The sequence below is a fragment of the Salmo salar genome, chromosome ssa07 (assembly GCF_905237065.1).
Source record: "Salmo salar chromosome ssa07, Ssal_v3.1, whole genome shotgun sequence".
Taxonomy (NCBI): Eukaryota; Metazoa; Chordata; class Actinopteri; order Salmoniformes; family Salmonidae; genus Salmo; species Salmo salar.
In genome coordinates this window covers 4,252,567-4,270,922 of record NC_059448.1, presented here as the reverse complement: position 1 = coordinate 4,270,922, position 18,356 = coordinate 4,252,567, and the positions used below count along the sequence as shown (strand labels likewise).

Genomic DNA, 18,356 nt, shown 5'->3' with positions numbered 1-18,356 from the left:
CTGCTACAGACGTATGTCTATCCTACCCTGCCTTTCTAAGGTCTTCAAAAGCCAAGTTAACAAACAGATTACCGACCATTTCGAATCCCACCATACCTTCTCCGCTATGCAATCTGGTTTCAGAGCTGGTCATGGGTGCACCTCAGCCACGCTCAAGGTCCTAAACAATATCATAACCACCATCGATAAGAGACATTACTGTGCAGCCGTATTCATCGACCTGGCCAAGACTTTCGACTCTGTCAATCACCACATTCTTATCGGCAGGCTCAACAGCCTTGGTTTCTCAAATGATTGCCTCACCTGCTTCACCAACTACTTCACTGATAGAGTTCAGTGTGTCAAATCGGAGGGCCTGTTGTCCGGTCCTCTGGCAGTCTCTATGGGGGTGCCACAGGGCTCAATTCTCGGGCCGACTCTCTTCTCTGTGTACATCAATGATGTCGCTCTTGCTGCTGGTGATTCTCTGATCCACCTCTACGCAGACGACACCATTCTGTGTACCTCTGGCCCTTCTTTGGACACTGTGTTAACTAACCTCCAGATGAGCTTCAATGCCATACAACTCTCCTTCCGTGGCCTCCAACTGCTCTTAAATGCAAGTAAAATAAATGCATGCTCTTCAACCGATCGCTGCCCGCACCTGCCCGCCTGTCCAGCATCACTACTCTGGACGGTTCTGACTTAGAATATGTGGACAACTACAAATACCTAGGTGTCTGGTTAGACTGTAAACTCTCCTTCCAGACTCACATTAAGCATCTCCAATCCAAAATTAAATCTAGAATTGGCTTCCTATTTCGCAACAAAGCATCCTTCACTCATGCTGCCAAACATACGCTCGTATAACTGACCATCCTACCGATCCTCGACTTCAGCGATGTCATTTACCAAACAGCCTTCAACACTCTACTCAACAAATTGGATGTAGTCTATCACAGTGCCATCCGTTTTGTCACCAAAGCCCCATATACTACCCACCACTGCAACCTATATGCTCATGTTGGCTGGCCCTCGCTTCATACTCATCGCCAAACCCACTGGCTCCAGGTCATCTACAAGTCTCTGCTAGGTAAAGCCCCACCTTATCTCAGCTCACTGGTCACCATAGCAACACGCACCCGTTGCACGTGCTCCAGCAGGTATATCTCACTGGTCACCCCCAATGCCAATTCTTCCTTCCAGTTCTCTGCTGCCAATGTTGAGAGGGTAAACCGGTTGTTCCGAGTGCAAACCGGTTGTTCGGAGGGCAAACCGGTTGTTGTTTCGAGTGCAAACCGGTTGTTGTTTAGAGGGCAAACCGGTTGTTGAGAGGGCAAACCGGTTGTTCGGAGGGCAAACCGGTTGTTCGGAGGGCAAACCGGTTGTTCGGAGGGCAAACCGGTTGTTCGGAGGGCAAACCGGTTGTTCGGAGGGCAAACCGTTTGTTCGGAGGGCAAACCGGTTGTTCGGAGGGCAAACCGGTTGTTCGGAGGACAAACCGGTTGTTCGGAGGGCAAACCGGTTGTTCGGAGGACAAACCGGTTGTTCGGAGGACAAACCGGTTGTTCGGAGGGCAAACCGGTTGTTCGGAGGGCAAACCGGTTGTTGTTTAGAGGGCAAACCGGTTGTTGTTTGGAGGGCAAACCGGTTGTTGTTCGGAGGGCAAACCGGTTGTTGTTCGGAGGGCAAACCGGTTGTTGTTCGGAGGGCAAACCGGTTGTTGTTCGGAGGGCAAACCGGTTGTTGTTCGGAGGGCAAACCGTTTGTTCGGAGGGCAAACCGGTTGTTGTTCGGGGGGCAAACCGGTTGTTCCGAGGGCAAACCGGTTGTAGAGATTGTGGCTCGAATCCAAAGCTAAATTAGCTTTTGATATTGCTGGCGAAGTTGAGGTGTTATCTGAGAGGGGCTCAAATCTTCGACCCCACAGTGTGGGTATCTGTCCCAAACCAAAGGTCTACATGTTCCTATATATCTGTTGGTGCCAAACGATTCACAAGGACGATTCATAAGAGTAAAGCTAATACCTTCTCCTCTACTGTACAGTCTGGGAGTTCACTGTGATTTGGTTTATGTTTCTCTCCTGCAGAGCAGGGTTAGTGTTATCGAAGAGAACCGCCGTATCTGTCCAGCTACCATTTTTAGTCAGTGTGTTTCAGTCTCCCTCATTCACAGCAGGTTTTAGGGTGAGTGAAGAGTTAGGTATCTGTCCAGCTACAGTGGGTGTAATCAGTTAGATTTGGTGTAGGTTTCTCTGCCCAGCTACAGTGGGTGTAGTCAGTTAGATTTGGTGTAGGTTTCTCTTTCCGCTGAGGCGTTTTTCAACACCATGTGGAACATTTCTACTGCCCTCTGCTCAGCAAGGCAAACACTTTCTATTTTAGGACAACTCAAAACGGTGACCACTCCCATTATCTCTCCAAACCCTCACATTACCATAATAAGTCATCCAAAGTGCACTTATTTACAATGTTGATGTTTAATAAGGTGTCATGTAGTCGCATATACATAGACACACGCCTGTATGCACACCTGTATGCACGCCCACACAAACACACAATCAAGAAAAAATATATAATGTGTGATAAAAGTCCATTCATTGAAGTCCAGACTAATCAATTTAGTTGGATTGAATATAATGCTTATGAAGTGGTCCCTAAACACAAGACTTCGGTCAGTTTCAGCATTTCTCCATAACAGTTCAGGCTATAAATGGGGGGCAGGTGAACTGATCCTAGATTTGAATGGCATAAGGGGCAACTTGTTTCTACCCCAGAGCATGTTCAACATAGAATGAGAACGTAGGCACACACACACACACACACACACACACACACACACACACACACACACACACACACACACACACATATGCACACTCACACACTCACTCACACACACATACACGCGCACACTCTCACACACACACACTCACACACACACACTCACACACTCACACACACACACACACACACACACACACACACACTCACACACACGGGTTGAATAAGCTGACCCAGATAGCTTGTTCACGATTGGCTGAACTAAAGGAAGATAACGTGACCTGATTGGTTGGTGCTTAGAAAATACTCTCCTCTGTATTATAGAAGCGGAGACAAATCTGAATGACTTTATAAGAAAAGGACTTTATCAGTCCTGGGATCTTTCGTCCTCTGTCTCATAAACACACCGCCCCCTTGACACATCTTCCGGCGCAGACAGAGATGGCCGCCTCGCTTCGCGTTCCCCACAAGCATTTCGCTACACTCGCATTTAACATCTGCTAACCGTGTGTATGTGACAAATAAAATTTGATTTGATTTGACCTTAGCGAGCTGCCCAACCCAGAAAAGCTACCAAATGGATGGCACTAGTTTTCAAGATAAAGAGTTAAATGTAGTTAATAAACCAATTCAACTCAGTTAAAGAAGTCCATCTCATGTTGAGTTGTTGAGTTTATCTGTCCCTTTGCGCTGTAATACATGGGGGTTCTTTTGTTACGAGTTGTGATCCATTTCGACCACCGTAAAATACAGCTGACCTTTAAAGACAATGCAGTTGTTTAGTTAGTTGTGTGACCCAATAGCTGCATGGCTGCTTTATGTCTTGTCTCTGAGGAGCTGTGTAGAACTGTAAAACATTCTATGGAACTATGAGGGAATGTGTAGAACTGTAAAACATTCTATGGAACTCTGAGGAGCTGTGTAGAACTGTAAAACATTCTATGGAACTATGAGGAGCTGTGTAGAACTGTAAAACATTCTATGGAACTATGAGGGGCTGTGTAGAACTGTAAAACATTCTATGGAACTATGAGGGAATGTGTAGAACTGTAAAACATTCTATGGAACTATAGGCATGTTCACACTTGCACATTGTAAATTGGGCTAGCACTGACCTTAGCCCAGGGCTAGCTGGCCGTACTCCAGAGCAGGGTAAGCACCTGACTTTTCGAAGATTAGCCCTAGAAACACAGTGCCAAATCAGCCGGTATGAAACGGTCAACAAAAACACATCGAATTTTCACTGTCCAATAACAAAAGCTACACTTTCACTTAATTTACATACCCCTTGTGACAGCTGACGCTCTTGTTTAGGCTACCCCCAGATATCAAAACATTATCAACACGAGAGATTATCTCAAATTAGTTTGTGTCTGAGTTTTGATTGACGAAAAGTAGCTAGCTAATGTCAGCTAACAGCTGCTCTCTCTCGTCGAAGGATCAGCACAAAACGGAGCCGTTGCTATGGTTACTCACACACAGAGCAGGGCCAGTGAGGAGCCAGGGACAGACAAGAGACGGGCAGCTAACTTATGGAGGAAGTTACTGTATGTCTGATTTCCAGTTCGGGCAGGGCCTGAATAGTATGGGGTAGGGCTTTGACTTAAATGTAATAACCCTGCAGGGGACTCATTAATCCATTGACATTGGTCGCGTGCTGTGTTTGTCCGTTACCCATGGACTAGGATACAGCAAGTGTGAATCCTTAGCCCAGAGCTAAAGCTTAGCCCAGGGTTAACAAATTCGATTTTTACCTTTATTTAACAAGGCAAGTCAGTTAAGAACAAATTCTTATTTTCAATGACGGCCTAGGAACTATGGGTTAACTGCCTTGTTCAGGGGGCAGAACAACAGATTTGAACCTTATCAGCTCAGGGATTCGATCTAGCAACCTTTCGGTTACTGGTCCAACACTCTAACCACTAGGCTACCTGCCTCCCCTCCACTCTAACCACTAGGCTACCTGCCGCCTCTACCCTCTAACCACTAGGCTACCTGCCCCCCCTACACTCTAACCACTAGGCTACCTGCCGCCCCTACACTCTAACCACTAGGCTACCTGCCTCCCCTCCACTCTAACCACTAGGCTACCTGCCGCCTCTACCCTCTAACCACTAGGCTACCTGCCCCCCCTACACTCTAACCACTAGGCTACCTGCCGCCCCTACACTCTAACCACTAGGCTACCTGCCGCCCCTACACTCTAACCACTAGGCTACCTGCCGCCTCTACGCTCTAACCACTAGGCAACCTGCCGCCCCTTCGCTCTAACCACTAGGCTACCTGCCGCCCATACACTCTAACCACTAGACTACCTGCCCCCCCTACACTCTAAGCACTTGGCTACCTGCCGCCCCTCCACTCTAACCACTAGGCTACCTTCCGCCCCTACACTCTAACCACTAGGCTACCTGCCGCCTCTACACTCTAACCACTAGGCTACCTGCCGCCCTTTCACTCTAACCACTAGGCTACCTGCCGCCCCTACACTCTAACCACTAGGCTACCCTGCCGCCCCTACACTCTAACCACTAGACTACCTGCCCCCCCTACACTCTAAGCACTAGGCTACCTGCCGCCCCTACACTCTAACCACTAGGCTACCTGCCGCCCCTACACTCAAACCACTAGGCTACCTGCCGCCCCTACACTCTAACCACTAGGCTACCTGCCGCCCCTACACTCTAACCACTAGGCTACCTGCCGCCTCTACACTCTAACCACTAGGCTACCTGCCGTCCCTACACTCTAACCACTAGGCTACCTGCCGCCCCTACACTCTAACCACTAGGCTACCCTGCAAGCCCTACACTCTAACCACTAGGCTACCTGCCCCCCCCCCACCCCCACTCTAACCACTAGGCTACCTGCCGCCCCTACACTCTAACCACTAGGCTACCTGCCGCCCCTACACTCAAACCACTAGGCTACCTGCCGCCCCTACACTCTAACCACTAGGCTACCTGCCGCCTCTACGCTCTAACCACTAGGCTACCTGCCGCCCCTTCGCTCTAACCACTAGGCTACCTGCCGCCCCTACACTCTAACCACTAGGCTACCCTGCCACCCCTACACTCTAACCACTAGACTACCTGCCCCCCTACACTCTAAGCACTTGGCTACCTGCCGCCCCTCCACTCTAACCACTAGGCTACCTGCCGCCCCTACACTCTAACCACTAGGCTACCTGCCGCCCTTACACTCAAACCACTAGACTACCTGCCGTCCCTACACTCTAACCACTAGGCTACCTGCCAGCCTCTACACTCTAACCACTAGACTACCTGCCGCCCCTACACTCTAACCACTAGGCTACCTGCCAGCCTCTACACTCTAAGCACTAGGCTACCTGCCGCCCTTACACTCAAACCACTAGGCTACCCTGCAACCCCATGCTTGTATGGATATGGGATAAGCTAGGCCAGGGCCAGTCCTAGCCTGGGGCTAAGAACAATGAGGTGTGAAAAGGACTTATGCAGCCTTAGAGCCTTCTATGCAACTCTATGGAACTGCAGAGGATTTTATTGAACGAAATGCAACTTTGGAAAACTAACAGGTGGAGCATAGCAGGTCACATAACAACATGGAGTTCAAAGCACTGTAAAACACTAGTCTGAACTTGAAGAGGCCTCGTAAATTGTGTCATTTTTAGAATGCACAAGGTCAGAGATTCTGTTCTCAGCCAAGGTCTCTCTGTCTCTCTCTGTCTCTCTCTGTCTCTCTCTGTCTCTCTCTGTCTCTCTCTGTCTCTCTCTCTCTCTCTCTCTCTCTCTCTCTCTCTCTCTCTCTCTCTCTCTCTCTCTCTCTCTCTCTCTCTCATTGAGAGATGAAATAGATCTTGTCTTATAACAGCGACAGGATTACTGGATCAGAGAGAGCCTTACTATAAACACATCTCTATCTGATGATCCATCTCAGGATAGCTGCACTATGATTCACTAGCACTGTTTCAACCTATTGGAGTTCTATGTTTCCTGTTCTGTGGTTCCATAATTCCATATTCCATATTCCATGTTCTATGTTCTACATTCCACTATCACTTCAATAAGACTTTTCTTTGTATTTACACAAATAAAGCAATTAGAATGATGCATTACAACACTTGGTGACAAAGCTTGAGAGATGGAACAGTCACTTGAGACAACAGCCAACTGGGTATTTTATGAATACAACTAATGGTCATTGTCCAAAAGCAAAACAATCTCCAACTACACAGATACACATCCTGTCATGGTGACCAGGGGTTGTAATGTTGGAGTCTGTGGCTGCATGGTAAATCTGCACTATTTTAACCTAGAGTCGATATCCGTGCCCCCTGTGGAAATCAAATGAGCATAATAACAAATTATCCATAAAAATCTGTCTGTTTAAGCTAGAGATATCTGCTGTGGAAGGAGCTACAGAGCTGTTTGTTAAACCAGGAGACATCCCGAAAATTGGTCTTCTCACGAAAATGTCTGTAGCGTCCGAATGGTTTTGGGCTACAAGATGAGACTCTCTCTGGAACAAGATGGTGTTCTCCATTTTGCTCTTCAAGTGTCATGGGACTCGTCTGATGGTAACCCAGTACATGGCCGGAAAATGAATGGAAGTGAATGGGGCATTTCCATGTTAAATGTATACGGATAATTCCATGGTAAAGATAATGTTTTATAGCTTTCTTATATCTCTCAGATTTAGGACGGACACTTCAAAACATACTTCCTTTTAGATGTATTTTTTACTGGACTATCTGTTTTTCTCTGTATGAATCTGTTATTCAATATATTTATATGGGCTAATAGCATTAAAACCTCTATGCGATCGGTGTGTCCCCCCGTGGGACGGTTGAGCTAACGTAGGCTAATGTGATTAGCATGAGGTTGTAAGTAACAAAAACATTTCCCAGGACATAGACATATCTGATATGGGCAAAAAGCTTAAATTCTTGTTAATCTAACTGCACTGTCCAATTTAGAGTAGCTATTACAGTGAAAGGATACCATGCTATTGTTTGAGGAGAGTGCACAGTTATGAACTTGAAAAGGTAGTAGTAAACCAATTAGGCACATTCGGGCAGTCTTGATACAACATTTTGAACAGCTATGCAATGGTTCATTGGATCAGTCTAAAACTTTTGACGTACACTGCTGCCATCTAGTGGCCAAAATCTAAACACCTGTTTTTTTTCTTTGTATTATCGTTTACCAGATCTAATGTGTTATATTCTCCTACATTAATTTCACATTTCCACAAACTTCAAAGTGTTTCCTTTCGAATGGTATCAAGAATCTGCATATCGTTGTTTCAGGTCCTGAACTACAGGAAGTTAGATTTGGGTATGTCATTACCTCAGAGATGCCTAACAGACAAGATGTTGAGTGGTTGGTGCTCAGTTTACCTTAGAGATGCCTAACAGACTGTCACGCCCTGACCTGAGAGAGCCGTTTTATTTCTCTTTTTGGTTAGGTCAGGGTGTGATGTGGGGTGGGCATTCTATGTTATCTATTTCTTTGTGTTGAGCCGAGTATGGTTCCTAATCAGAGGCAGCTGTCTATCGTTGTCTCTGATTGGGAATCATACTTAGGGAGCCTTTTCCCACCTGTGTTTTGTGGGTAGTTGTATTCTGTTTTGTTATTCTGTACCTGACAGAACTGTGCGTTTTTGTTTTTCCCCTTACGTAATTTTTTTTTGTGTGTTTTTTGATAATAAAAATCATGAACACTTACCACGCTGCGCTTTGGTCCACTCCTTCCGACGAAAGTCGTGACACAGACAAGATATTGAGTGGTTGGTGATCTAATGTAAGTGTATACAACATATTATACAACATAACACTCATAAAAATGTATTTTAAACCCAACTACCTCATCCCCATATTGTTATTTATTTTTTTGCTCCTTTGCACCCCAGTATCTCTACTTGCACGTTCATCTTCTGCACATCTATCACTCCAGTGTTAATGCTAAATTTGTATTATTTCAACCTCTATGGCCTATTTATTGCCTTGCCTCCCTACTCTTCTACATTTGCACACACTGTATATATATTTTTCTAATGAGTTATTGACTGTATGTTTTGTTTATTCCATGTGTAACTCTGTGTTGTTGTTTACTCCATGTGTAACTCTGTGTTGTTGTATGTGTCGAACTGCTTTGCTTTATCTTGGCCAGGTCGCAGTTGTAAATGAGAACTTGTTCTCAACTGGCCTTCCTGGTTAAATAAAGGTGAAATAAAAAATAAAAATAAATGACTTTTATCACTGTGTCTGTCTCTATTCTCCGTTGATCTCTGTTGCTTCCGTCACTGAAACTGAACTGAAAGGAGTCCTGTTTGAATCGATTCCAATTCTATTCATTCATAACATTCTGCCCACCCGAATCCACGTAGTTTGGAATTTCTAAAATCGTACTGCATCCCAAAGACCTTTCCCCACGTCTGCACGGTCTGAGCCTCTGAGTTTTCCCGACAGTAAATGACACTGACACTGCTCTAGAGCATATGCTGTTCTCTCAGCCTCGTTCCTAACTGTGCAGAGGACACACACGTCTGCCTATGTAGGGCAGTGTTCCTTAAACTTATCAGGGACCAGCAAGCTGCAAATCTCTCTTGGGTCAAGGACCAGCAAGCTACAAATCTCTCTTGGGTCAATGACCAGCAAGCTACAATCCCTCTAAGGTCAAGGACCAGCAAGCTACACATTTCTCTTGGGTCAAGGACCAGCAAGCTGCAATCCTTCTTGGGTCAAGGACCAGCTGTAATCCACTTTAAGCTTTTGATCCACCAAAGCTTTTGACTCTGTTAATCACCACATCCTCATCGGCAGACTCAGTAGCCTTGGTTTCTCAAACGATTGCGTCGCCTGGTTCACCAACTACTTCTCTGACAGAGTTCAGTGTGTCAAATCGGAGGGCCTACTGTCTGGACCTCTGGCAGTCTCTATGGGGGTACCACAGGGTTCAATTCTTGGGCCAACTCTTTTCTCTGTATACATAAATGATGTCGCTCTTGCTGCTGGTGAATCTCTGATCCACCTCTACGCAGACGACACCATTCTGTACACTTCTGGCCCTTCTTTGGACACTGTGTTAACAACCCTCCAGACGAGCTTCAATGCCATTCAACTCTCCTTCCCTGGTCTCCAACTGCTCCTAAACACAAGTAAAACTAAATGCATGCTCTTCAACCGATCGCTGCCTGCACCTGCCCGCCTGTCCAGCATCACTTCTCTGGACGGTTCTAACTTAGAATTTGTGGACAACTACAAATACCTAGGTGTCTGGTTAGACTGTAAACTCTCCTTCCAGACTCACATCAATCATCTCCAATCCAAAGTGAAATCTCGAATTGGCTTCCTATTTCGCAACAAAGCATCCTTCACTCATGCTGCCAAACATACCCTCGTAAAACTGACCATCCTACCAATCCTCAACTTCGGCGATGTCATTTACAAAATAGCTTCCAATACCCTACTCAACAAGCTGGATGCAGTCTATCACAGTGCCATCCGTTTTGTCACCAAAGCCCCATACACTACCCACCACTGCGACCTGTACGCTCTCGTTGGCTGGCCTTCGCTTCATAATCGTCGCCAAACACATTGGCTCCAGGTCATCTACAAGACCCTGCTAGGTAAAGTCCCCCCTTATCTCCGCTCACTGGTCACCATAGCAGCACCCACCTGTAGCACGCGCTCCAGCAGGTATATCTCTCTGGTCACCCCTAAAGCCAACTCCTCCTTTGGTCGTCTCACCTTCCAGTTCTCTGCTGCCAATGACTGGAACGAACTACAAAAATCTCTGAAACTGGAAACACTTATCTCCCTCACTAGCTTTAAGCACCAGCTGTCAGAGCAGCTCACAGATCACTGCACCTGTACATAGCCCATCTATAATTTAGCCCAAACTACTACCTCTTCCCCTACTGTATTTATTTATTTTATTTATTTTGCTCCTTTGCACCATATTATTTATATTTTATCTCTGAACTTTCTTCAAACTACAAATCTACCATTCCAGTGTTTTTCTTGCTATACTTTATTTACTTTGCCACCATGGCATTTTTTTGCCTTTACCTCCCTTATCTCACATCATTTGCTCACATTGTATATAATCTTTTTATTTTTTTTATTTTTTTTTCTACTGCATCATTGATTGTATGTTGTTTTACTCCATGTGTAACTCTGTGTTTTTGTATGTTGTCGAACTGCTTTGCTTTATCTTGGCCAGGTCGCAATTGTAAATGAGAACTTGTTCTCAACTTGCCTACCTGGTTAAATAAAGGTGAAATAAATAAATAAATAAATAAATAAAAATAAAAGAATGTTTACATAACTCACATCTCATATGTATCTACTGTAAACTGTATCCTTCACTCTCTATTCTTTACTATCTATTGCATCTTAGCCGCTCTGTCACTGCTCATCCATATATTTTATACTGATATATTCTCATCCCATTCCTTTACTAGATTGTTAGATATTAGGTTTAGTTGTGGAGTTTGTTAGATGCTATGTTTTGTTGTGGAGTTTGTTAGATATTACCTGTTAGATACTGCTGCACTGTCAGATGTAGAAGCATTTCGCTACACTCGTAATAACATCCGCTAATCATGTTTATGTGACCAATAACGTTTGATTTGATCCCTCTGTTTTCAGGGACCAGGAAGATACTGTACAGTTATTTTGTCTTTGGGCGACAAACTACATAACACTGTAGAACTCAAACTACATAGCACTGTAGAACACAAACTACATAGCACTGTAGAACTCAAACTACATAGCACTGTAGAACTCAAACTACATAACACTGTAGAACTCAAACTACATAGCACTGTAGAACACAAACTACATAGCACTGTGGAACTCAAACTACATAACACTGTAGAACTCAAACTACATAGCACTGTAGAACACAAACTACATAGCACTGTAGAACTCAAACTACATAGCACTGTAGAACTCAAACTACATAACACTGTAGAACTCAAACTACATAGCACTGTAGAACACAAACTACATAGCACTGTGGAACTCAAACTACATAACACTGTAGAACTCAAACTACATAGCACTGTAGAACACAAACTACATAGCACTGTAGAACTCAAACTACATAGCACTGTAGAACACAAACTACATAGCACTGTAGAACTCAAACTACATAGCACTGTAGAACTCAAACTACATAGCACTGTAGAACTCAAACTACATAACACTGTAGAACTCAAACTACATAGCACTGTAGAACTCAAACTACATAGCACTGTAGAACTGACTTAATTAAAAGTGTCAGTTCAACCTTTTCCTGCTCAGGGATCCCTCCCAGGTTAACCAGCAACCCAGGGACCCACATCATATGTTGGCCCCAAAAATATACAATGTCTTGTCTTATTATCCGGTGAATGACAATGGCAAGTAATTCACATTTTAAAATGAATAGATTTGGGTGACAGTTTCATTATTTTTGATCTCCCCACAGCTCATGGGCAGAGGAAGTGTAAACTTTAGCATGGCCTGTTAGCTAGACAGGTATCTTGTCGTCGGAGAGGAAGGGTAAACTTTAGCATAGCCTGTTAGCTAGAAAGGTATCTTGTCGTCGGAGAGGAAGGGTAAACTTTAGCATAGCCTGTTAGCTAGACAGGTATCTTGTCGTCGGAGAGGAAGGGTAAACTTTAGCATAGCCTGTTAGCTAGACAGGTATCTTGTCGTCGGAGAGGAAGGGTAAACTTTAGCATAGCCTGTTAGCTAGAAAGGTATCTTGTCGTCGGAGAGGAAGGGTAAACTTTAGCATAGCCTGTTAGCTAGACAGGTATCTTGTCGTTGGAGAGGAAGGGTAAACTTTAGCATAGCCTGTTAGCTAGACAGGTATCTTGGCGTCAGAGAGGGAGTGTTGCTGTTGTAAAGCAGATTTTCTACAATTCTACACATTTTTCCATGCAGCTGAGAGACAATTTTACTGTTTTAAAGCACATTTCTTGCAATAAACGCATTTAACCATGGTTAATGCTGTGTTTTTCTGCTCAATCATTATATCAAAATCTCTGTATGTGCACTGAATACCCGTTTGCATTTTATTAATCGCCCTGACTGTCTAGCTTTTATTTGATTGTTCGTTTTCAAAGATGGTATTATTTAAAAAAAATATATATATATAGTTAAATATCTTTTCTCCATGATTTTTACGTCCCCAATATTACCACTTAGATGGTTCGCCTAAGAATTTTCTAGACAGAAAAAAAACACTGTAATTTCCTCCATATTAAAGGGATAGTTGGAGATTTTGGCAATGAAGCCATTTATCTACTTCTTTACCATGCGAACGGTTCCCTTGACTTCCAGTCGTCATTGTGCTAACGCTAGATAGCGCTGGCTTGTGAAACTACCTCGTGAAACTATCATATTGGACGTAAAGTGACATAAAAATAGTATCCACAATGATATTCTGTTATAGCTATCGATATTCATAAAAAAAAAATACATATTTTTCACACACAAAACCAAAATGCGGACCCACCTGTTGTAACTCCGCGGAACCCTAGTCCCCAGTTTGAAAACCGCTGAGTTTTAACCACCTCAGTGATTGACAGACAACATCCCACAGACTGACACGGGACAGGAGTTTGAGAAACGCTGCTGTAGGAGTTCTTGACAACAGTCCCCTATTTTAACTCCTGTTCTCATAGCCTTGGGAATGAGGGCGCTGCAGACGGCTGTATCGGTCCCTTAATAATACAGGACTAGTAAAGGTCCAGTGCACTTCTTTAGTACGCTGGTTTTTATTTTGAGAAGCTTGTCTCTTTGCCTAGTGACATTTGGTCAGATATTCACAGCTAGGTTTTTTTCTTTGTCTTCTCAAAGAGCAAGCCTATCAAATACACTCTTGCATCAAAGGGTTCGTACTCCTCGTTCTCATCAGGTTCAAATATATCAACATTTAACATTTTTTTTTTATAAACGACTGATTTGGTCACAGGATTGATCCGTGTGAAAGAAGAAACACACACTGACAGGTCTGAGCTCTGTGAGAAAGCCAGACAGAGCAAAAAGTGAACTACAACGGTCTTGACTCACATTAAAACTCAGATCAATTTAACTCTGAGCTTTCGCCTCAGAACTAACACACAAATCAGATCAGTCAATCTATGGCTTTTACTACCATTTAGAGTCCATTCACGTATTTCACTACATACTGTACATATGTAACTATTGCTCTGTATCCAGACAATGTTCAGGGCTGTTCTGTCAATGTTCAGGGCTGTTCTGACAATGTTCAGGGCTGTTCTGTCAATGTTCAGGGCTGTTCTGACAATGTTCAGGGCTGTTCTGTCAATGTTCAGGGCTGTTCTGACAATGTTCAGGGCTGTTCTGTCAATGTTCAGGGCTGTTCTGACAATGTTCAGGGCTGTTCTGTCAATGTTCAGGGCTGTTCTGACAATGTTCAGGGCTGTTCTGTCAATGTTCAGGGCTGTTCTGTCAATGTTCAGGGCTGTTCTGACAATGTTCAGGGCTGTTCTGTCAATGTTCAGGGCTGTTCTGTCAATGTTCAGGGCTGTTCTGTCAATGTTCAGGGCTGTTCTGACAATGTTCAGGGCTGTTCTGACAATGTTCAGGGCTGTTCTGTCAATGTTCAGGGCTGTTCTGACAATGTTCAGGGCGTTCTGTCAATGTTCAGGGCTGTTCTGACAATGTTCAGGGCTGTTCTGACAATGTTCAGGGCTGTTCTGACAATGTTCAGGGCTGTTCTGTCAATGTTCAGGGCTGTTCTGACAATGTTCAGGGCTGTTCTGTCAATGTTCAGGGCTGTTCTGACAATGTTCAGGGCTGTTCTGACAATGTTCAGGGCTGTTCTGTCAATGTTCAGGGCTGTTCTGTCAATGTTCAGGGCTGTTCTGTCAATGTTCAGGGCTGTTCTGACAATGTTCAGGGCTGTTCTGACAATGTTCAGGGCTGTTCTGTCAATGTTCAGGGCTGTTCTGTCAATGTTCAGGGCTGTTCTGACAATGTTCAGGGCTGTTCTGACAATGTTCAGGGCTGTTCTGACAATGTTCAGGGCTGTTCTGACAATGTTCAGGGCTGTTCTGTCAATGTTCAGGGCTGTTCTGTCAATGTTCAGGGCTGTTCTGACAATGTTCAGGGCTGTTCTGACAATGTTCAGGGCTGTTCTGTCAATGTTCAGGGCTGTTCTGACAATGTTCAGGGCTGTTCTGTCAATGTTCAGGGCTGTTCTGACAATGTTCAGGGCTGTTCTGACAATGTTCAGGGCTGTTCTGTCAATGTTCAGGGCTGTTCTGACAATGTTCAGGGCTGTTCTGACAATGTTCAGGGCTGTTCTGACAATGTTCAGGGCTGTTCTGTCAATGTTCAGGGCTGTTCTGACAATGTTCAGGGCTGTTCTGACAATGTTCAGGGCTGTTCTGTCAATGTTCAGGGCTGTTCTGACAATGTTCAGGGCTGTTCTGTCAATGTTCAGGGCTGTTCTGACAATGTTCAGGGCTGTTCTGACAATGTTCAGGGCTGTTCTGACAATGTTCAGGGCTGTTCTGTCAATGTTCAGGGCTGTTCTGTCAATGTTCAGGGCTGTTCTGACAATGTTCAGGGCTGTTCTGTCAATGTTCAGGGCTGTTCTGACAATGTTCAGGGCTGTTCTGACAATGTTCAGGGCTGTTCTGTCAATGTTCAGGGCTGTTCTGTCAATGTTCAGGGCTGTTCTGACAATGTTCAGGGCTGTTCTGTCAATGTTCAGGGCTGTTCTGTCAATGTTCAGGGCTGTTCTGACAATGTTCAGGGCTGTTCTGTCAATGTTCAGGGCTGTTCTGTCAATGTTCAGGGCTGTTCTGACAATGTTCAGGGCTGTTCTGTCAATGTTCAGGGCTGTTCTGACAATGTTCAGGGCTGTTCTGTCAATGTTCAGGGCTGTTCTGACAATGTTCAGGGCTGTTCTGACAATGTTCAGGGCTTTTCTGTCAATGTTCAGGGCTGTTCTGACAATGTTCAGGGCTGTTCTGTCAATGTTCAGGGCTGTTCTGACAATGTTCAGGGCTGTTCTGTCAATGTTCAGGGCTGTTCTGACAATGTTCAGGGCTGTTCTGACAATGTTCAGGGCTGTTCTGTCAATGTTCAGGGCTGTTCTGTCAATGTTCAGGGCTGTTCTGACAATGTTCAGGGCTGTTCTGACAATGTTCAGGGCTGTTCTGTCAATGTTCAGGGCTGTTCTGTCAATGTTCAGGGCTGTTCTGTCAATGTTCAGGGCTGTTCTGTCAATGTTCAGGGCTGTTCTGTCAATGTTCAGGGCTGTTCTGTCAATGTTCAGGGCTGTTCTGACAATGTTCAGGGCTGTTCTGACAATGTTCAGGGCTGTTCTGTCAATGTTCAGGGCTGTTCTGTCAATGTTCAGGGCTGTTCTGTCAATGTTCAGGGCTGTTCTGTCAATGTTCAGGGCTGTTCTGTCAATGTTCAGGGCTGTTCTGTCAATGTTCAGGGCTGTTCTGTCAATGTTCAGGGCTGTTCTGACAATGTTCAGGGCTGTTCTGACAATGTTCAGGGCTGTTCTGACAATGTTCAGGGCTGTTCTGTCAATGTTCAGGGCTGTTCTGTCAATGTTCAGGGCTGTTCTGACAATGTTCAGGGCTGTTCTGTCAATGTTCAGGGCTGTTCTGACAATGTTCAGGGCTGTTCTGACAATGTTCAGGGCTGTTCTGTCAATGTTCAGGGCTGTTCTGACAATGTTCAGGGCTGTTCTGACAATGTTCAGGGCTGTTCTGACAATGTTCAGGGCTGTTCTGTCAATGTTCAGGGCTGTTCTGACAATGTTCAGGGCTGTTCTGACAATGTTCAGGGCTGTTCTGTCAATGTTCAGGGCTGTTCTGTCAATGTTCAGGGCTGTTCTGTCAATGTTCAGGGCTGTTCTGTCAATGTTCAGGGCTGTTCTGTCAATGTTCAGGGCTGTTCTGTCAATGTTCAGGGCTGTTCTGTCAATGTTCAGGGCTGTTCTGTCAATGTTCAGGGCTGTTCTGACAATGTTCAGGGCTGTTCTGACAATGTTCAGGGCTGTTCTGTCAATGTTCAGGGCTGTTCTGACAATGTTCAGGGCTGTTCTGACAATGTTCAGGGCTGTTCTGACAATGTTCAGGGCTGTTCTGTCAATGTTCAGGGCTGTTCTGACAATGTTCAGGGCTGTTCTGACAATGTTCAGGGCTGTTCTGTCAATGTTCAGGGCTGTTCTGTCAATGTTCAGGGCTGTTCTGACAATGTTCAGGGCTGTTCTGACAATGTTCAGGGCTGTTCTGTCAATGTTCAGGGCTGTTCTGACAATGTTCAGGGCTGTTCTGACAATGTTCAGGGCTGTTCTGTCAATGTTCAGGGCTGTTCTGACAATGTTCAGGGCTGTTCTGACAATGTTCAGGGCTGTTCTGTCAATGTTCAGGGCTGTTCTGACAATGTTCAGGGCTGTTCTGTCAATGTTCAGGGCTGTTCTGACAATGTTCAGGGCTGTTCTGTCAATGTTCAGGGCTGTTCTGTCAATGTTCAGGGCTGTTCTGACAATGTTCAGGGCTGTTCTGTCAATGTTCAGGGCTGTTCTGTCAATGTTCAGGGCTGTTCTGTCAATGTTCAGGGCTTTTCTGACAATGTTCAGGGCTGTTCTGTCAATGTTCAGGGCTGTTCTGTCAATGTTCAGGGCTTTTCTGACAATGTTCAGGGCTGTTCTGTCAATGTTCAGGGCTGTTCTGTCAATGTTCAGGGCTGTTCTGTCAATGTTCAGGGCTGTTCTGACAATGTTCAGGGCTGTTCTGTCAATGTTCAGGGCTAAGCTTTAGGGGTTTGGGTTTCCGTCTAGAGACATGGATTGGTTCACGTTCTGTTTACAGTATTTATCCGTTCAGAGATAACACAGTGTTTACGGTATGATTATAACTTCTGCGTGAAGTTTGACAAACAACATAAACCGTTAGTGACAAACAGAAAAAAAACATACAGTTAGAGAGACCGAACAAACGAAGACAAATGTTATCATTCAAACCATCTATATTCCTTCAACACCAAGTCCCTCCACTGAAAAACAGGAACACAGACCTGTAAACAAACCATTTCATCCCAGTTATAACACAAGCCCCGACCCCTGTCCTTCGTTGACTCACCGGCGCGCTGCATCAACAGCGTTTGGGATAGTGGAAGGGGTCTGGTTGTTATTGGCGCTGCTGATGGTAGAGACAACTCCGTTCTTCTTTTTCCTCTCCAGCATCGCTCCGCTAGGATTCACCCAGGGGGCAATTACACCCCTGTCTTACTTACCTATCTGCCCCCCTGCTATATCTATCCTTTGATTGAAGGATTTCGATGGGAACGACACAGAGAAGCTATTCAACTCTAGAAGAATCGCCACATGGGCCTGAAGAGGAGGACAAAGAATGGCTGAATGGTTCTAAAGATTATTCTGCAATTCCCAAAGTTATTCCCAAAGTTATTCCCAAAGTTATTCCCAATGATTTTCCTTCACCAATCTACAAGGTCCAATTATCCACAAGAGAAGAATTTGTTAAAATCCAGGACAGAAAACAATCAGCAAGTCTTTCGTTCAGATATTCTGGTCAGCAGCGCTCCACTCGTCCGTTGGGAAT

The 18,356-nt window shown here is 44.9% G+C and overlaps 1 protein-coding gene across 2 annotated transcripts in view; it reads right to left on the bottom strand.

Annotated features, from left to right (window-relative positions):
- LOC106608443 (zinc finger protein 638) overlaps nucleotides 1-18,356 on the bottom strand; it is a 139,154-nt gene extending 120,798 nt beyond the window's left edge. The window contains exon 1 of one of the 2 annotated variants that reach the window (XM_045721443.1): nucleotides 17,877-18,356. In XM_045721443.1, the coding sequence (XP_045577399.1) occupies nucleotides 17,877-17,980 (104 nt within the window). In that variant the 5' untranslated portion in view covers nucleotides 17,981-18,356. The remainder of the gene's footprint in view (nucleotides 1-17,876) is intronic. The other variant, XM_045721444.1, reaches the window with a different exon arrangement.